The 15,576-nt window shown below is 48.7% G+C and overlaps 1 protein-coding gene across 5 annotated transcripts in view; it reads left to right on the plus strand.

The window, feature by feature from the left end:
- The window catches only part of ABCC1 (ATP binding cassette subfamily C member 1), a 152,059-nt gene that overhangs the window by 131,297 nt on the left and 5,186 nt on the right, over window positions 1–15,576 (plus strand). For all 5 annotated transcript variants that reach the window (XM_024984647.2, XM_024984648.2, XM_024984649.2 and 2 more), the window contains 6 exon segments: window positions 1,510–1,717; window positions 2,992–3,302; window positions 9,913–10,112; window positions 11,510–11,636; window positions 12,213–12,314; window positions 14,903–15,049. In XM_024984647.2, coding sequence (XP_024840415.1) covers window positions 1,510–1,717; window positions 2,992–3,302; window positions 9,913–10,112; window positions 11,510–11,636; window positions 12,213–12,314; window positions 14,903–15,049 — 1,095 coding nt within the window.

The raw sequence follows: 15,576 nt of genomic DNA on the forward strand, positions 1-15,576 counted from the left end.
ATTTGCTCACGTTGGGTCTCTGTGCCACATTTTGGTAGTTCTTGGAATATTTCAAACTTTATCATTATTATAGTTTGTTATTATATAAAATATTATATTTGTTATTGTTATACTATGTTGACATTATAATATTTGTGATCTTTGATGTTACTACTACAACTCACCGAAGGCCTAAATTATTATTAGCACTTTTTAGCAACCAAGTATTTTTTAATTAAGGTGTGTGCATTGTGTTTCTAGTCATAGTGCTATTGCACACTTAATAGACTTCAGTATAGCATAAATATAGCTTTTATATGCACCAGGAAACCGGAAAATTCACGTGACTCAGTTTATCGGGATATTTGATTTATTGTAGTAGTCTGGAACCAAGCCTACAAGTGTCTGAGGTGTGCCTGTTGATCAGTGAGAAGGTCTCAGCTGGGGCTTTGTTTTTAATACCTGTCTTAGTCCCTTTGGGCTGCTATTAACAGAAGACCATGGTACAGGTGGCTTAGAAACAACATACATTTATTGCTCATAATTCTGGATGTTGGCAAGTCCGGGATCATGGCGCCAGCAGATTCCGTGTCTGGTGAGAGAACTCCCTGGCTCATAAATGGCCATTCTCTTGCAGTATCCTCATATGACAGACGGGTGAGGGATCCCTTTTATAAGGGCACTAATCCCATTTATGAGGAGTCCACCCTCATGAAAAGCCTGATATGACAGGGAGCGCACACACAGGGAAAGATACCTGGAGTCTGCCAAATCCACAGCACGCAGGTTGGGTGTCAGGCTGACCCAGAGCGCACTGCACCCAGCCGTGGTGTGCAGCTGTGCTTTGAGTGACCACGTGTAAATTACATGGTGTTCAGAGGACTGAGGGTATGGGGAGTAGATGTGACACTTGGTCATGGTTGCTAGGCAACATGTCCCATCTTCCCATTTTCTTCAAACTCTTCGATGCCTTCCTTATAGTCCTGGAGTAAAACCTAATCCTGTCCAGGATCTCTCGGGTCCTGTGTGGTGCAGCCACTCCCTGTTCTCCAGCTGTACTGTGCTCCAGCTATCCTTGCCTCCTTTCTGCTTCCCTCCTACCTCAGGGCCTTTGCACGTGTTTGTCCCTGTGCCTGGAATGCTTTTTTATTTTTAATTTTCCCCTGGTTAATTCTTTGATGTCCCTTCCTTATGGAAACCTCCTTTGATTTCTCTCCACCCTGGGTTAAGTCAGGATACCCAGTTATACATTCCCGTGGAATCATGTGCCACTTCCAGCCCTTCTCTGGGATTATACATTTATCTGAGCAGTTATTTGATGAAAGCCTGTGTCAGTGCTGAACTGGAAGTTCCATGAGGGCAGAAACCTTTGCTTCTGCTGATTTCTTTGCCAAGTAACTAAGGGGAAAGGGATTGTAGGCTTGAGAATAGGTGGGGGCTGTGGACTGCACAGGGTCTGTTGAGGCTGCTGACCTTGGGTGGGCATGGCTGGGGGTGTGTTCTGTAAGGTGCCTTCTCTCCTGGTCTCAGGTCAAGCTCTCCGTGTACTGGGACTACATGAAAGCGATTGGACTTTTCATCTCCTTTCTGAGCATCTTCCTTTTCCTGTGTAACCACGTGGCTTCCCTGGTCTCTAACTATTGGCTCAGTCTCTGGACGGATGACCCCATTGTCAACGGGACCCAGGAGCACACGCAAGTCCGGCTGAGTGTCTATGGAGCCCTGGGCATTTCACAAGGTGAGCCTCCCTTGCCCCTCACCTGCTGTTGGCACTTGGAGCCACTTCCATTTCTTGTTAATAGAATCAGGTCCCCCAACTTGTCAGGGTTTAGACCCACCAACCAAGCCAAATACACATGAACACTAACTATCACATAATAGACACTCAGATATTTGTAGAATGAACGTTTCTCGAATGCTCTGTTTCGTGTGGCTCTAGGAGACAGAGGGGAAGGGAGCTCCACCGTGCCTATTTTGCAGATGAGTTAAGTTGAGAAACAGAAGGTGATTAAGGACCTTGCCTTCATATTTCTGGCAGGGTGATGGAGTTTCTGTGAAGTCCTGTTTGTGGACTTTTGCCTTCTGCCCAAAGATGGGAATTAGCTTCTACTTGTGGTTCGTAACGCAGGCAGTGCTACCCTCACGTCTAGAAATACTTAGAGTTTAGTCATATCTAGAGATACTTGGCACAACTTCCCCACGGGGGCAGGTGCTGCTGGGATCTAGAGGCCAGATGTTGCTAGACGTCCTGCAGTGCCCAGCGTGGCCTCCACAATGGAGGATGGTGCGGCCTCAGAGGTTAACAGGGAGGATGCTGAGAAATCCTCTGTATACCCTTCCTGTGGTCCCGCAAAGATCCCCAGACACAGCAGCATTACCAGTGATAGCTAACGTTGACAGCACTTACTTGGTGTCTGGTTCTGTTGTAAACACTTCACGGTGTTTTATTTTACTTTTGCAGCAGTCACATGAGGTAGGAGCTCATTTTTCTTTGTTTTAGAGATGCAGAAACTGAGGCCCAGAAGGGTTTAGTAAGTTGCCCAAAGTCACACAGCTTATTCGTGGCAGAGCTGGCACTGAGCAAGGTAGTGTGGCTCAGAGCCCACCCTCTTCTTCCTGAGGGCAAAGGAGTTCACTCACCTGAGCTTCAGTTGAGCTTCCCTGGTGGCTTAGCTGGTAAAGAATCCGCCTGCAATGCGGAAGACCTGGGTTCAATCTCTGGGTTGGGAAGATTCCCTTGGAGAAGGGAGAGGCTACCCACGCCAGTATTCTTCCATATTGTAACATGGGTACTAATAGAACATACACAGGGTCCTCAAAAGGATTAGATGCACATAAAAGACACGGTGAGTTTTGCACATAGTATGTGCTGGGTTAATAATAGCCACCATTGTGGTTGTTACTAGAAGCTGGGAGTCCAGGCTGCTTTGTCCACACGGTCACATGGCTCCTTGCCCCTGCCCCCGCTCGGTCCCTCTCCTGCCGTGAAGTTTGACGCGAGAGTGTTTGTAGGTATCACGGTGTTCGGCTACTCCATGGCCGTGTCCATCGGGGGCATCTTCGCCTCCCGCCGCCTGCACCTGGACCTACTGCATAACGTCCTCCGGTCGCCCATAAGCTTCTTCGAGCGGACCCCCAGCGGGAACCTGGTGAACCGCTTCTCCAAGGAGCTGGACACGGTGGACTCGATGATCCCGCAGGTCATCAAGATGTTCATGGGCTCCCTGTTCAACGTCATCGGCGCCTGCATCATCATCCTGCTGGCCACGCCCATGGCTGCTGTCATCATCCCGCCCCTGGGCCTCATCTACTTCTTCGTGCAGGTGAGAGGTGGGTCCTGGGGTCCAGGACGAGCCCTGCTGTGTATCGCTGTCCCGCGAGAACCATTTAAGTTTAAATGGCTTAAACTTTTTATTTTACTTTTAACTTAAATGGGGACCATTTAAGTTTCCCCAGCATGAGGCTGTGGAGGATGTCTCAGAGGAGGGTTAAGGTTTGTTTTTGTCAGTCTTGATTACCTAAGTTGGTGGTTTTCAGCTTGCAATATCCAGACATCCTTTTTTCCTAATAATAAGGATTTTATTAAGCTGAAAGTTTTAAAAGGAAATAAGTTACAGCCATGAAGAAGTGACGGAGAAGGCAATGGCACCCCATTTCAGTACTCTTGCCTGGAAAATCCCATGGACGGAGGAGCCTGATAGGCTGCAGTCCATGGGGTCGCTAAGAGTCAGACATGACTGAGCAACTTCACTTTCACTTTTCTCTTTCATGCATTGGAGAAGGAAATGGCAACCCACTCCAGTATTCTTGCCTGGAGAATCCCAGGGACGGCGGAGCCTGGTGGGCTGCTGTCTATGGGGTCACACAGAGTCGGACACGACTGAAGCAACTTAGCTTAGCTTAGTTTATGAAGAAGTGAAGTGAAGAGAAGTCGCTCAGTCATGTCCGACTCTTTGTGACCCCATGGACTGTAGCCTGCCAGGCTCCTCCATCCATGGGATTTTCCAGGCAATAGTACTGGAGTGGGTTGCCATTTCCTTCTCCAGGGCAGATAATAGAGACATGAATAATAACAGCTATGATATTTTTTCCCCTGTAATAGAGATCTAAAAGTGAATGTGGAAGTGTGAGTTGCTCAGACATGTCCGACTCTTTTCGACCCCATGGACTGTAGCCCACCAGGCTCCTCTGTCCATGGGATTCTCCAGGCAAGAATACTGGAATGGGTTGCCATTCCCTTCTCCAGGGGATTTTCCCAACCCAGGGATTGAACCTGGGTCTCCTGCATAGCAGGCAGATTCTTTACCATCTGTGCTACCAAGGAAGCCATAATAGAAATTTAGAAATATGCTATTCAGGGCTGATATGACAGCTTCCGGCTTCCCAGGTGGCTCTAGTGGTAAAGAACCCACCTACCAATGCAAGAGACATAAGGATGTGGGTTTAGTCCCTGGGTGGGGAAGATCCCCTGGAGGAGGGCATGGCAACTCACTCCAGTACTCTTGCCTGGAGAATCCCATGGACAGAAGAAACTGGTGGGCTACAGTCCATAGGGTCACACACAGTCAGACATGACTGAGTCGACTTAGCACGCACGCACACATCTGACAGCTTCATGAGTTTGGTAGCTTCAGAGTCCTTCACTGTTTGGTTTTGGGGTTTTTTTTGTGTATGTGTTTCTGTCATCTTTGCTTTCCATTGTTAAGTTGGTTTCATGGTCCAAGATGGCTGCTGGAGCTCCAGCCATCACAAATAAGCTCAAGAAAGGTGAACAGAGTAAGGGAGCGTTTGATGGCTGTGTCAGCTTCACTGTGGTGCTTCCAGTTAACAGATCAACATGTTGAGGTCCAGGGGGCAGAACTGGGAATGTGAATTCACATCTGATGTAACCGTCACTGTGCTTTCCTGCCCCTGAAAAGGACACCTTTTTACCTTGCTCATGCTGATTCTAAGTGTTCTAAATTCAGAGTCATCAAATACATGTATGTTAGTAAACATTTTTTTTAATTAAAAAAAGCAGCTGCAGCATACACGCTAACGGACTGCTGTTTAGATGGGAGCCTAATAACTGTTGCACAAAATAAGAATAAGAAGCCACAGGGTGCTCTGTACCTCACACTGCACTGTGTGTGGCCTGTTGGTGTGGGTTCCTGGAGGCCTTGGCCGGGTCAGCCAGACCCCACACCCTAACACACTGTGGCTGGGCATCACGCTGTGGCCCAGCATTGGTGAATGTGAACAAAGATGGAATCAGAGCACATCCAGTTCCCAGACCCTCTCTGTGTTCTCTTTAAGTTGAGCCAGCTTTTGTGGAAAGTCCTCCAGCTGCATTTATCAAAAATGTTACCCGTGTTCTGACCCTGGCTGGACCTTTTCCTGGAGGACCCAATTCAAAAGAACAAAAGAGGAGGCCCAGGGTGATGTTCGGGGCAGCTCAGATGCCTGCCAGCAGCAGGGCCTTGAGCACACCGTGGGTAATGTGGCAATGGACTGCTGACATCCCTCTAACAGGAGAACTGGGAACACACTGTTTCGGCACCAACAGTTTTATTTTTAAACAACAAAGGGAAAGAAGTTAGCCAAGACCCATGTTGTCGGCACACTGTCATTATAACTAAGACAAAATGCGTAATGTGCGTGGGCAGGACTGGAAATGGAGGTAGAAAAATGAAAACACTGCCTTACTAATCCTTAGAGATCATGGGAGGATTTTTTTCATAGCTTTTAACTATATATTGTTCAGTGGCTAAGTCATGTTAAATTCTTTGTGACCCCTTGGACTGCGGCACACCAGGCTTCCTTGTCCTTCATCCTCTCCCAGAGTTTGCTCAAACTCATGTCCATCGAGTTGGTGATGCCATCCAGCCATCTCATCCTCTGTCGCCCCTTTCTCCTCCTGCCCTCAAGTCTTTCCCAGCATCAGGGCCTTTTCCAGTGAGTCAGCTCTTTACATCAGGTGGCCAAAGTATTGGAGCTTCAGCATCAGTCCTTCCAGTGAACCTTCAGGGTTGATTTCCTTTAACTCAGCAGTCTCACTCAGTGTGTGTGCTAGGAAAGGGACTTCCTTGGTGATCCAGCAGCTAAGATTCTGAGCTCCCAATACAGGGGGCCTGGGTTCTATCCCTGGCTGGGGAACTAGATCCCACATAAAACAACTAACAGTTTGAATGGTGCAACTGAAGATCCACGTGCCACAGCAAAGAGCGAAGAGCCCTCGTGCCTCAACTAGGACTTGGCACAGCCAAATAAATAAACTTAAAAACAACAACAAAAAAGAAGAGACTGTATCACAGAAACAAATCGGCTAGAATGTGCTTAGCGTTTTGATTCATAATTACCCCAAATGTCCGTCACAGGAGGATGGATGCATACACTGTGGTATATTTATACAAAGGATGTGACCCAGCAGTAGAGAGGAATGAGTTACTCATACATACAAGAAGGATGAGTCTCAGAGATACTATATCGATCAGAATAAGCCAGACACAAAGGAGTACATTTGTGTGATTCTGTTCTTATGAAGCTGAAGAACAGGCATGAGCAATGAAATAGAAGTCAGAATAGTGGCTCTACAGGGAATTGACTGTGAGAGAACGTGAGGGAATTTCCTAGATTCTGATCCGGTGGTGCATATACAGGTGTAGATAAATGTTAAATTCACCAAGCTGTAAAGATTTAGTACACTTTCCAGTGGAAGTAAGTTGCATCTCAAAAAGTGCCTTTTAAGGATGTATGTGTGTAAGGGTGGATGTTCTTTCTCTCTCTCTGGAAAAGAATTAAAACATTATACACTGAAATCAGAGTATGCTTATCTCAGGATCATGGACTTAATGTAATGATTTTCTAATCATCCTATCTATATCACTTGAAAAAAATTTTAAATGGATATACATTAGTGTATATTTAATATACATGAATTGTTTATTATATCAGAGAAGGCAATGGCACCCCACTCCAGTACTCTTGCCTGGAAAATCCCATGGACGGAGGAGCCTGGTGGGCTGCAGTCCATGGGGTCGCTAGGAGTCGGACACGACTGAGCGACTTCACTTTCACTTTTCACTTTCATGCATTGGAGAAGGAAATGGCAACCCACTCCAGTGTTCTTGCCTGGAGAATCCCAGGGACGGGGGAGCCTGGTGGGCTGCCATCTGTGGGGTCACACAGAGTCGGACACGACTGAAGCGACTTAGCAGTAGCAGCAGCAGTATATTATATACACTATAATTATACTATATTAATAATTAATATACACTAATATAGAAGAGGGCTTCTCTTATAGCTCAGTTGGTAAAGAACATGCCTGCAATGCAGGAGACCTGGGTTCAATCCCTGGGTTGGGAAGATCCTCTGGAGAAGGGAAAGGTTACCCACTCCAGTATTCTAGCCTGGAGAATTCCAGGGACTATACAGTCCATGCATGGGGTTGCAAAGAGTTGGACACGACTGAGCGACTTTCACTTTCACTTTCAAATATAGAAGAAAAGCTATGACCAACCTAAACAGCATACTAAAAAGCAGAGACATTACTTTGCTGACAAAGGTCTGTCTAGTCAAAACTATGGTTTTTCCAGTAGTCATATATGGATGTGAGAGTTGGACTATAAAGAAAGCTGAGTGCTGAACAATTGATACTTTTGAACTATGGTGTTGGAGAAGACTCTTGAGAGTCCCTTGGACTGCAAGGAGATCCAACCAGTCCATCCTAAAGGAGATCAGTCCTGGGTGTTCATTGGAAGGGCTGATGTTGAAGCTGAAACTCCAATACTTTGGCCACCTGATGCAAAGAACTGACTCATTAGAAAAGACCCTGATGCTGGGAAAGATTGAAGGGAGGAGGAGGAAGGGACGACTGAGGATGAGATGGTTGGATGGCATCACCGACTCGATGGACATGAGTTTGAGCAAGCTTTGGGAGTTGGTAATGGAAAGGGAAGCCTGGTGTGCTGCAGTCCACGGGGTTGCAAAGAGTCTGACAAAACTGAGCAACTGAACTGATACATTAGTGTTTGCAAGTCAGTTTTAAGAAAAGGAATGTAAGAGGTAAGGTGATGTGGAATTCTGTTGGGGCTTCCAGGTTGTTGGAATAAGTCATTTCTACCCCCGGAATTGCATGGCATCTGTGAAAATTCCCTGGCACTTCCCTTAGTGTCTTAGCTCTCAGCCCAAGCCCAGCACAAGACAGGTGTAGGTTGAACATTCATTTTCACTCATGAGCACCAGGCACTCCTTGGAAGAATCAGGAGAGTCCACGGGGTGGATTCTCTCCAGGAATAGAGCTTAAAAGGAAAGCTAATAATTATTTTTTAAAAATGAGACTATTCCATAACAAAAATAAGTCTTGGGTTCACTTTTTAGAGGAAATAAAATTCAGAGGACATGACAATTGGAGTAAGTTGAGCAGGTCAAACATTTTAGAGCAGTTTCCACCCAGGAGGAAAGAAAGTCGGGAGAGGAGGTGATCCCAGGAGAGGGTAATGGGGGCAGATGCCAGGGTCCTTGAGCCAGACCACGGGGTCTGGACTGTGTCCCAAGGCAGTGAGAGCCGCCGGAGGACAGGTGGCATCTGACCATGTGCAGGGATTGGCAGAACCCCTGATCTGAGGTGGCCCGGGTTGGTGTGACCCCTGGGTTAGTTCTCAGAGTTTATGGGGCCCCCAGAGGGCTCCCCAACATGTGGTTCAAATTCCCATGTGAGCTGACATCCAGAAAAAAATTTGGAGAACCCGTAAGAGCCACCCACTCTGTTCAGTGTTCTCCATGAAAGGTCTCTGCCCCTAAAGATGGCCAGGGCACCCAGAACAGCCCAGGAGGCAGAAGACATGTCCCTCGGCACCTGTGTTCATTTGCCCTGCTCTGCTGTTGAAGCCAGTGCAGACATGTTACATCTTCAGCACATCCGGGAGAGGGAACTTCGGTCTCAGCGGGTCCTTTTGTACAGATGCAGAAACTGAAGCCAGGAGAACAGAGGTGTCTTCAGATGGCCAGTCCAGCCTCTGTCACAGCTCCTCAGTGCTCCCAGTGGGCTCTTGTTCTGTCTCTTAACAAGCTGAACACCCGGGTTAGGGCAGGAGTAGAGTGGATGTGGTCTCTGTCCATGGGGATAGGCAGAGGCAGGGTTTATGCTGAGCTCTGCTTGTCCTAAAGCAATGCTGTGGGGTCCATAAACTCTCGAGGTCAGTGGCATCAGAGAGGCCATGCCGTGTTGAGGTCAACACTTTGAGGCTGGACTGCTGGTGTTTGAATCCCAGCTCTGCCACTTCCTAGCCACATGGCCGTAGGGAAGAGGTTGACCTCAGTTTACTCCTTGTGAAACAGGATTGAGCGCCTTATAGGTTTTTGATGAAGATTAAAGAGCTGATGGCTGTGAAGGTGCTTAAAGCAGTCCTGGGATGCTGGGCTCCACGTGTAGTGTAGTGAAAGTCACTCAGTCGTGTCCGACTTTCTGCGACCCCGTGGACTGTACAGTCCATGGAATTCTCCAGGCCAAAATACTGGAGTGGGTAGCCTTTCCCTTCTCCAGGGGATCTTCCCAACCCAGAGATCAAACCCAGGTCTCCTGCATTGCAGGCGATTCTTTGCCAGCTGAGCCACAAGGGAAAGCCCAAGAATACTGGAGTGGGTAGCCTAGCCCTTCTCCAGCGGATCTTCCCAACCCAGGAATTGAACCAGGGTCTCCTGCATTGTAGGCAGATTCTTTACCAGCTGAGCTACCAGAGATCCGGGCTCCACTGGAGCGTGAGCTATTATCATCACTGCTGCCGCCCTGGTTATTCTTGTAGTCAGTACACCTGCCGTTCCTCGGGTGAAAGCAGCCCCGGTCCAGCATTCCGCCCCCAGAGGGGTCATTTACGTCCAGACTTTCTCCAGCATGGCCCTGGAAGGATGGGATGAGGGGCCCCTCGCGCACCTCTGGTCCGTTCTCTCCCGCAGAGGTTCTACGTGGCCTCCTCCCGGCAGCTGAAGCGCCTGGAGTCGGTCAGCCGCTCGCCGGTTTATTCCCACTTCAACGAGACCTTGCTGGGCGTCAGCGTTATCCGCGCCTTCGAGGAGCAGGAACGCTTCATCCGCCAGAGCGACCTGAAGGTGGACGAGAACCAGAAGGCCTACTACCCCAGCATCGTGGCCAACAGGTGGGTGCGGGGCTGTGGGGGAGGCTCCCGGAGCGGGGCGGTGGGGCCCAGCGCCGGCCTCTCGGGAGGGAGGCTTGGACTCGGCGAGAGGAGAGGACGGAAGGACCATTAGAAAGAGGAGCGCGGTCAGCCCGCATGTTGCCGCAGGGGCCGCTGAAGCGCAGGTGCAGGGAGTTCTGAGTCGGGAGATGCCGCAGGGCAATCCTTCCGCCGTGCCCCTGGTGACACAGGACCATCGGTGACGGCGGCCTTGGCTCCTGAGTGTTCTCGTCACATGCTTCTCTTCACCCCCGCCCCCGGGTGATGAGTGTGGGAAGCAGTTTTATTAGTAATAGTATTAGGTTAGACCGTGTGAAATTGCCCTTTGGGGGATCAAGCATGGTTGAATAGCATCGGGCTTAAAAAGGAGTAGAAGTTGGCTAATTATTGATTGAATCTAGAACATCCCGTCCTCACTTGCTTACATCCTAAGATGTTTTTTGAGATGTGAGAGAGGGAAGACTCCGGGGAGGGGTCAGAGCACCCTGGCAGTGACCCACTGCACACCGCATAATCCCTGAGTGTGAGACGGGCAGGAAGATAGGGCATTGCTGGAAAGACCTTGCAATTCCCTTGCAGAGTTTGTTTGGGGAGTTTGTTGAAATCTGGATTTCTGTGGGAATAACTCACCCTGAGGATCCGTCACATGGATCTTTAAGAATGTGGTGGGAAAAAAAACAGATTGCTAATACTGCCTCTCTAGAATGCTTTACATTTTCAAACAAAAACAGTGTTCCTATGTGATAGCATACAAAAGTTAGCTTTAAACATGTAGATCTGTCTGTATTTTAAGGGAAAGATAATACATTTTAATGTTTCTAAAATAGTGGTGATCTAGGTCTGGGGACCCTTTGGCTGTGCTGGTTGTGTTTATTTCTCACTTTCCCCTCCCCCCACTCCTGCCAAGAGACATTTGTTTTAAATCAGGGGTGCCTCTCAGAGTTGATGATTTTTCTAAGCATTTTGGAAGTTTCTGAGACATCTTTTTTTAAAAATGCACACATGGGTGTATTTTTAAGGTTTCATTGAGAAAAGGTTGGCTCTTAAGAAAGCAAGTTTCAGTTTCCTGGGAGGATTACTTCTGGAAAACTCTATTTTAGTCCCTGGGGTTGCCAGACCAATGAGGAATTCCTGAAATTGTGTCCTTCAGCCCTTCTTCCCCATGCCCCATGAACTGGGCAAACAAGGCCTCTCTTAGGAACTATTGGGGAATTATTTCAGTAAGCAGAGTGGCCACCCAGCCTCCCCACCCCCACCCTCAACCGGAAACCAAGCCTCTGAGAAGCTGACCTGGGCGTGTGTGTCTGTGTGTGTGTGTGTGTCCGTGTCCCTGTCCCTCTGCCTGTGTCTCCATGCAGGTGGCTGGCCGTGCGGCTGGAGTGTGTGGGCAACTGCATCGTCCTGTTCGCCTCGCTGTTTGCCGTGATTTCCCGGCACAGCCTCAGTGCAGGCTTGGTGGGCCTCTCGGTGTCTTACTCCCTGCAGGTAAGATGGGCGCACTCCCAGGTGGACTTTTCTAATCCTCTTGCTGGGGAGCCGGTTGTTAGGCATTTGGCCCTTTACTTTGAATCTCTGTGGGTGTGGGGGAAGGGGACGAGGGCTAAGTGGAGTTGAGGTGCAGCTCTAGAGCCCAGTGACTGACTGAAGCAGGGGAGAAATCAGAGGTGCAGCCAGAACTCCCCCATCAGCCAAGGAGCGTCCCTGACGGCCTGAGAGGATGCCTCCAGCTACCAGAAGAATGCACTCAATACTATAAATTTCCCTCGAGGCCCTGCTTTAGCTGCATCTCCCAAATTTCGTCGTGGTGTGTTTTCTTAACTATCACCTGGTTGGGAATACCATCTCGTTTCCTTTCTGATTGCTTGTGTAGCCCCGCGGGTTATTTTGAAATGTGGCGCTGGGATAAGAGACGCACAGTAGCAGGTCTGGCCATGGTATCTGAGGTAGCTGTCTTCTGGGCCTTCATTATCTGAAACATTTCATAATTCATGCTGCCTTCGTGAGAAGAAAACAACTCATGCTCACTCTAGACGCTCCATCGGATGACTCTTCCCCTCACAGGTCACCACATATTTGAACTGGCTCGTTCGGATGTCGTCCGAGATGGAGACCAACATTGTGGCCGTGGAGAGACTCAAGGAATATTCGGAAACTGAGAAGGAGGTAACGTAAGCCCCCTGGCCTGATGTCTTGACCATGATCTTCAGTGTAACTTGACGCAGAAGAATCCTCTGAACCGCAGCATGTGCCTCCTGCAGGCAGCCTCCACCTGACCAAAAAAAAACCCCTCTGTTATTTGTTACATGTTTTGAATGGGGACTTCCATTACGCAAAATGAATCATACTAATTTTCTCTTTAGATTTAAAAGTTAAGTACAAGTGAGTCATTTAAAAATACCAGGTATCAGTAACAAGAGAGTCAGGATATGGATATTGCACAAATCATGCTATTATTGGCAAGGAGTTCACTGAAGTTTGGGAAACCCTGCAGTTATTTAACCCAAGTCCTCATTTTATGGTTGGAGGAAAAGGGCACGTAGTGAGGGACGACGGCTGGTCTGAGGTCAAGTCCGTGGTCAGTAGGACAGCTGGGAGTAGGACCCAAGGCTCTGGTGTCACGTTGCCCCTAATAACTGCCTTATTCTGTCTGCACACCATCTCTGAATAGCAGGAGCTGTGTTAATGACAGTAGCAGTAATGCCTGGCGATAACTCCATCCCACCACCACCAAGAGTAATAGGGACACACATTGTGCCCTTGTGTGGTGTCAGGCCCTGTGCTAGACACTCTGTGTAGAATAATCCATTTGTCCTTTATACAACCTTGCAACTCACCTTCTACTATCACCCCCATTTCGCAGGTGAGTAAACAGACACAGAGAGGATAAGATCACATGGGCTTGCTTCCCTGTAGCTCAGACGGTAAAGAATCTGCATGCAATGTAGGAGACCAGGGTATGATCCCCTTCCCAAGGGTCGGGAAGATCCCTTGGATAAGGGAATGGCAACCCACTCCAGTGTTCTTGCCTGGAGAATCCCATGGACAGAGGAGCCTAGTGTGCTACAGTCCACGGAGTCTCAAAGAGTTGGACATGAGTGACTATCACTGCATTCCAAAAAAATGCCCCCCAGGAATGAAACTAAAGGGACCCTGGTTAGAGTCTGACTTAGGGATTCACTGAAGTGACCTGTGCCAAGTCCTTGCATTCGGTGAACCAGGGCCCACCTCATCAGAGAGCATTCTTCAGAATGGTGTGAGTGCCCCCTGTGGACATAAGAGCACATTACACCAGCAGGTTCCCACCCTACCTTGATTTATTTATATCAGCTTTTGAGGTATAATTCATATGCCATGCAGTTCACTCATTTAAAGTGTGAAATTCAGTTTTTTACTTTTAAAAATACTTATTTTCACTACTTTTAATTATTTATAGTTTTAGAATAAGAGCAAATTTTAAAAATACAAGAAAAAGATCACCCAGAGTCTTACCACTATTAAAATGTATGTTTACTTACGTGTTTGTATATATTACATACGATATATATTTACAGGTACAAAGTTCCACCAATTTCTCTCAAGTCTCCTCCGTGTTCTTATAGCAGTGTCTCCTTATTTACATGAGGGGTGTAAAAAAATTAAGAAGTTTATGGGGGAGAAAGGATGGAAGCCCTCTTTCATTGTCCTCTCCATTCCTCTTCCCTGAAGAGAGTCCGGAGCATAGCCCAGAGCATTTCCAGGTGTAGACCTCAGGAAATGTGAACTGAACGAAGTAGCTCTTCAGAAATAGGGGCTGTGTGACTCCAGGCAAGCTGCTTTCACTCTCTGTGTTTCAGTTTCCTCGTGTGTAAACTGGGGATGGAAAAGGACTCCACTCTGGGGATTGTAGTGAGGATTAAAGGAGTCATGTGATAGAGTGACCGTTGAGTGTTGGCTGCTGCTTTTATTGTCGCCCTCCAGGCCATGGACTTCCCTGGTGGCTCAGACCGTAAAGCGTCTGCCTACAATGCGGGAGACCGGGGTTCAATCCCTGGGTTGGGAAGATCCTCTGGAGAAGGCAGTGGCACCCCTCTCCAGTACTCTTGCTGGGAAAATCCCATGGACGGAGGGGCGTGATAGGCTACAGTCCATGGGGTCGCAAAGAGTCGGACACGACTGAGCGACTTCACTTTCACTTTCCAGGCCTTCGAAGCCATCAGAGTATCTCCCCTTTAGCTTTGTGTCTGTCTAGAGGAGACCGCCCATTCATTGATTCAGTCCACAGATGTTTATTGAGCACCTCCTACGTGCTCTGGGCTCTAGGATGTAGCAGTGAACAAGTGAAAGAACCTGTTCTTGTAGAGGGGCTGTTCCAGTGGCTTGTGGGTGACAGAATACAGAGATACTTGCTTAAAATGCCAGGAGGTGGTGAGTGCTCTCAAAGAGAAAGGACACAGAGAATGTGGGATAAGAGGAGCCTAGGGCTCGGAGGGTGGTTGCATTAACCTGGGATCCACAGCCGTCAAGCAGGCCGAGGGGGTAGTTTGGCACAGAATGTTCCAGGCAGAAGCCACAAGTGCAAAGGCCCAGAAGCAGCACACGTGGGTGTGTTTAGGGAACAGTCCAGAAGTCAGTGCAGGAGCAGTGAGGCAGTGAGTGGGAAGGAGGGGGCCGTGAGGTCAGAGGGGTCATGGAAGCTGCTCACGTGGAGCCCTGGGCCACGTGAGACGGACTTCAGACCCCTCACGCCCACCCACTGCCCGCTGTCATCGCAGGCTCCCTGGCAAATCCAGGATATGGCACCGCCCAAGGACTGGCCCCAGGTGGGCCGAGTGGAGTTCCGGGACTACGGCCTGCGGTACCGAGAGGACCTGGACTTGGTTCTGAAGCACATCAACGTCACCATCGACGGTGGGGAGAAGGTGGGTGCCCCTCGACTCCTCCCCATCCGTGGGCAGGCACAGGCTGCCACCAGGTTTTCCATGCCCCGAACCACAGGATGGAGGGGGAGAGCCTTTGGCAGTAAAATCTGCTCAGAGCGTCCCAACTGCACACTGGTAGCCCAGGAGCCAGAGGAGATACGTTTTGGAAGTTGCCAATACTGAAAAATCTGGAATGTTTTATGTTAAAAAAAAAAATCCATTTCCTGCTTTTCTTGAAAGATCAGAACTTCTGGCAGCACCGGGCCCATCCTCCCCACCTGGCTCTTTCTAGATAAAGACGTGAGCCTCCCAGTTTACTGACTAGTCCCTTCCTCCCCTTATCTTGTGCCCCCTTGGCCCCTAGGCCTCTAGAATAGAAAGATGCCCTCCTCACTACTGGGGACAGCTCAAGGGGATCACTGCTCCGATAGGACGTCCTTGCCCTGAGACCCTCAGACCTTCCTGAGGAATCAGACCGAGGGTCTTTCTGGCCATTTGCCAGAGGCCAGTGTTTCTTTCTTCTCTGA

This window comes from Bos taurus, chromosome 25 (genome assembly GCF_002263795.3).
Source record: "Bos taurus isolate L1 Dominette 01449 registration number 42190680 breed Hereford chromosome 25, ARS-UCD2.0, whole genome shotgun sequence".
NCBI classification, from domain to species: domain Eukaryota; kingdom Metazoa; phylum Chordata; class Mammalia; order Artiodactyla; family Bovidae; genus Bos; species Bos taurus.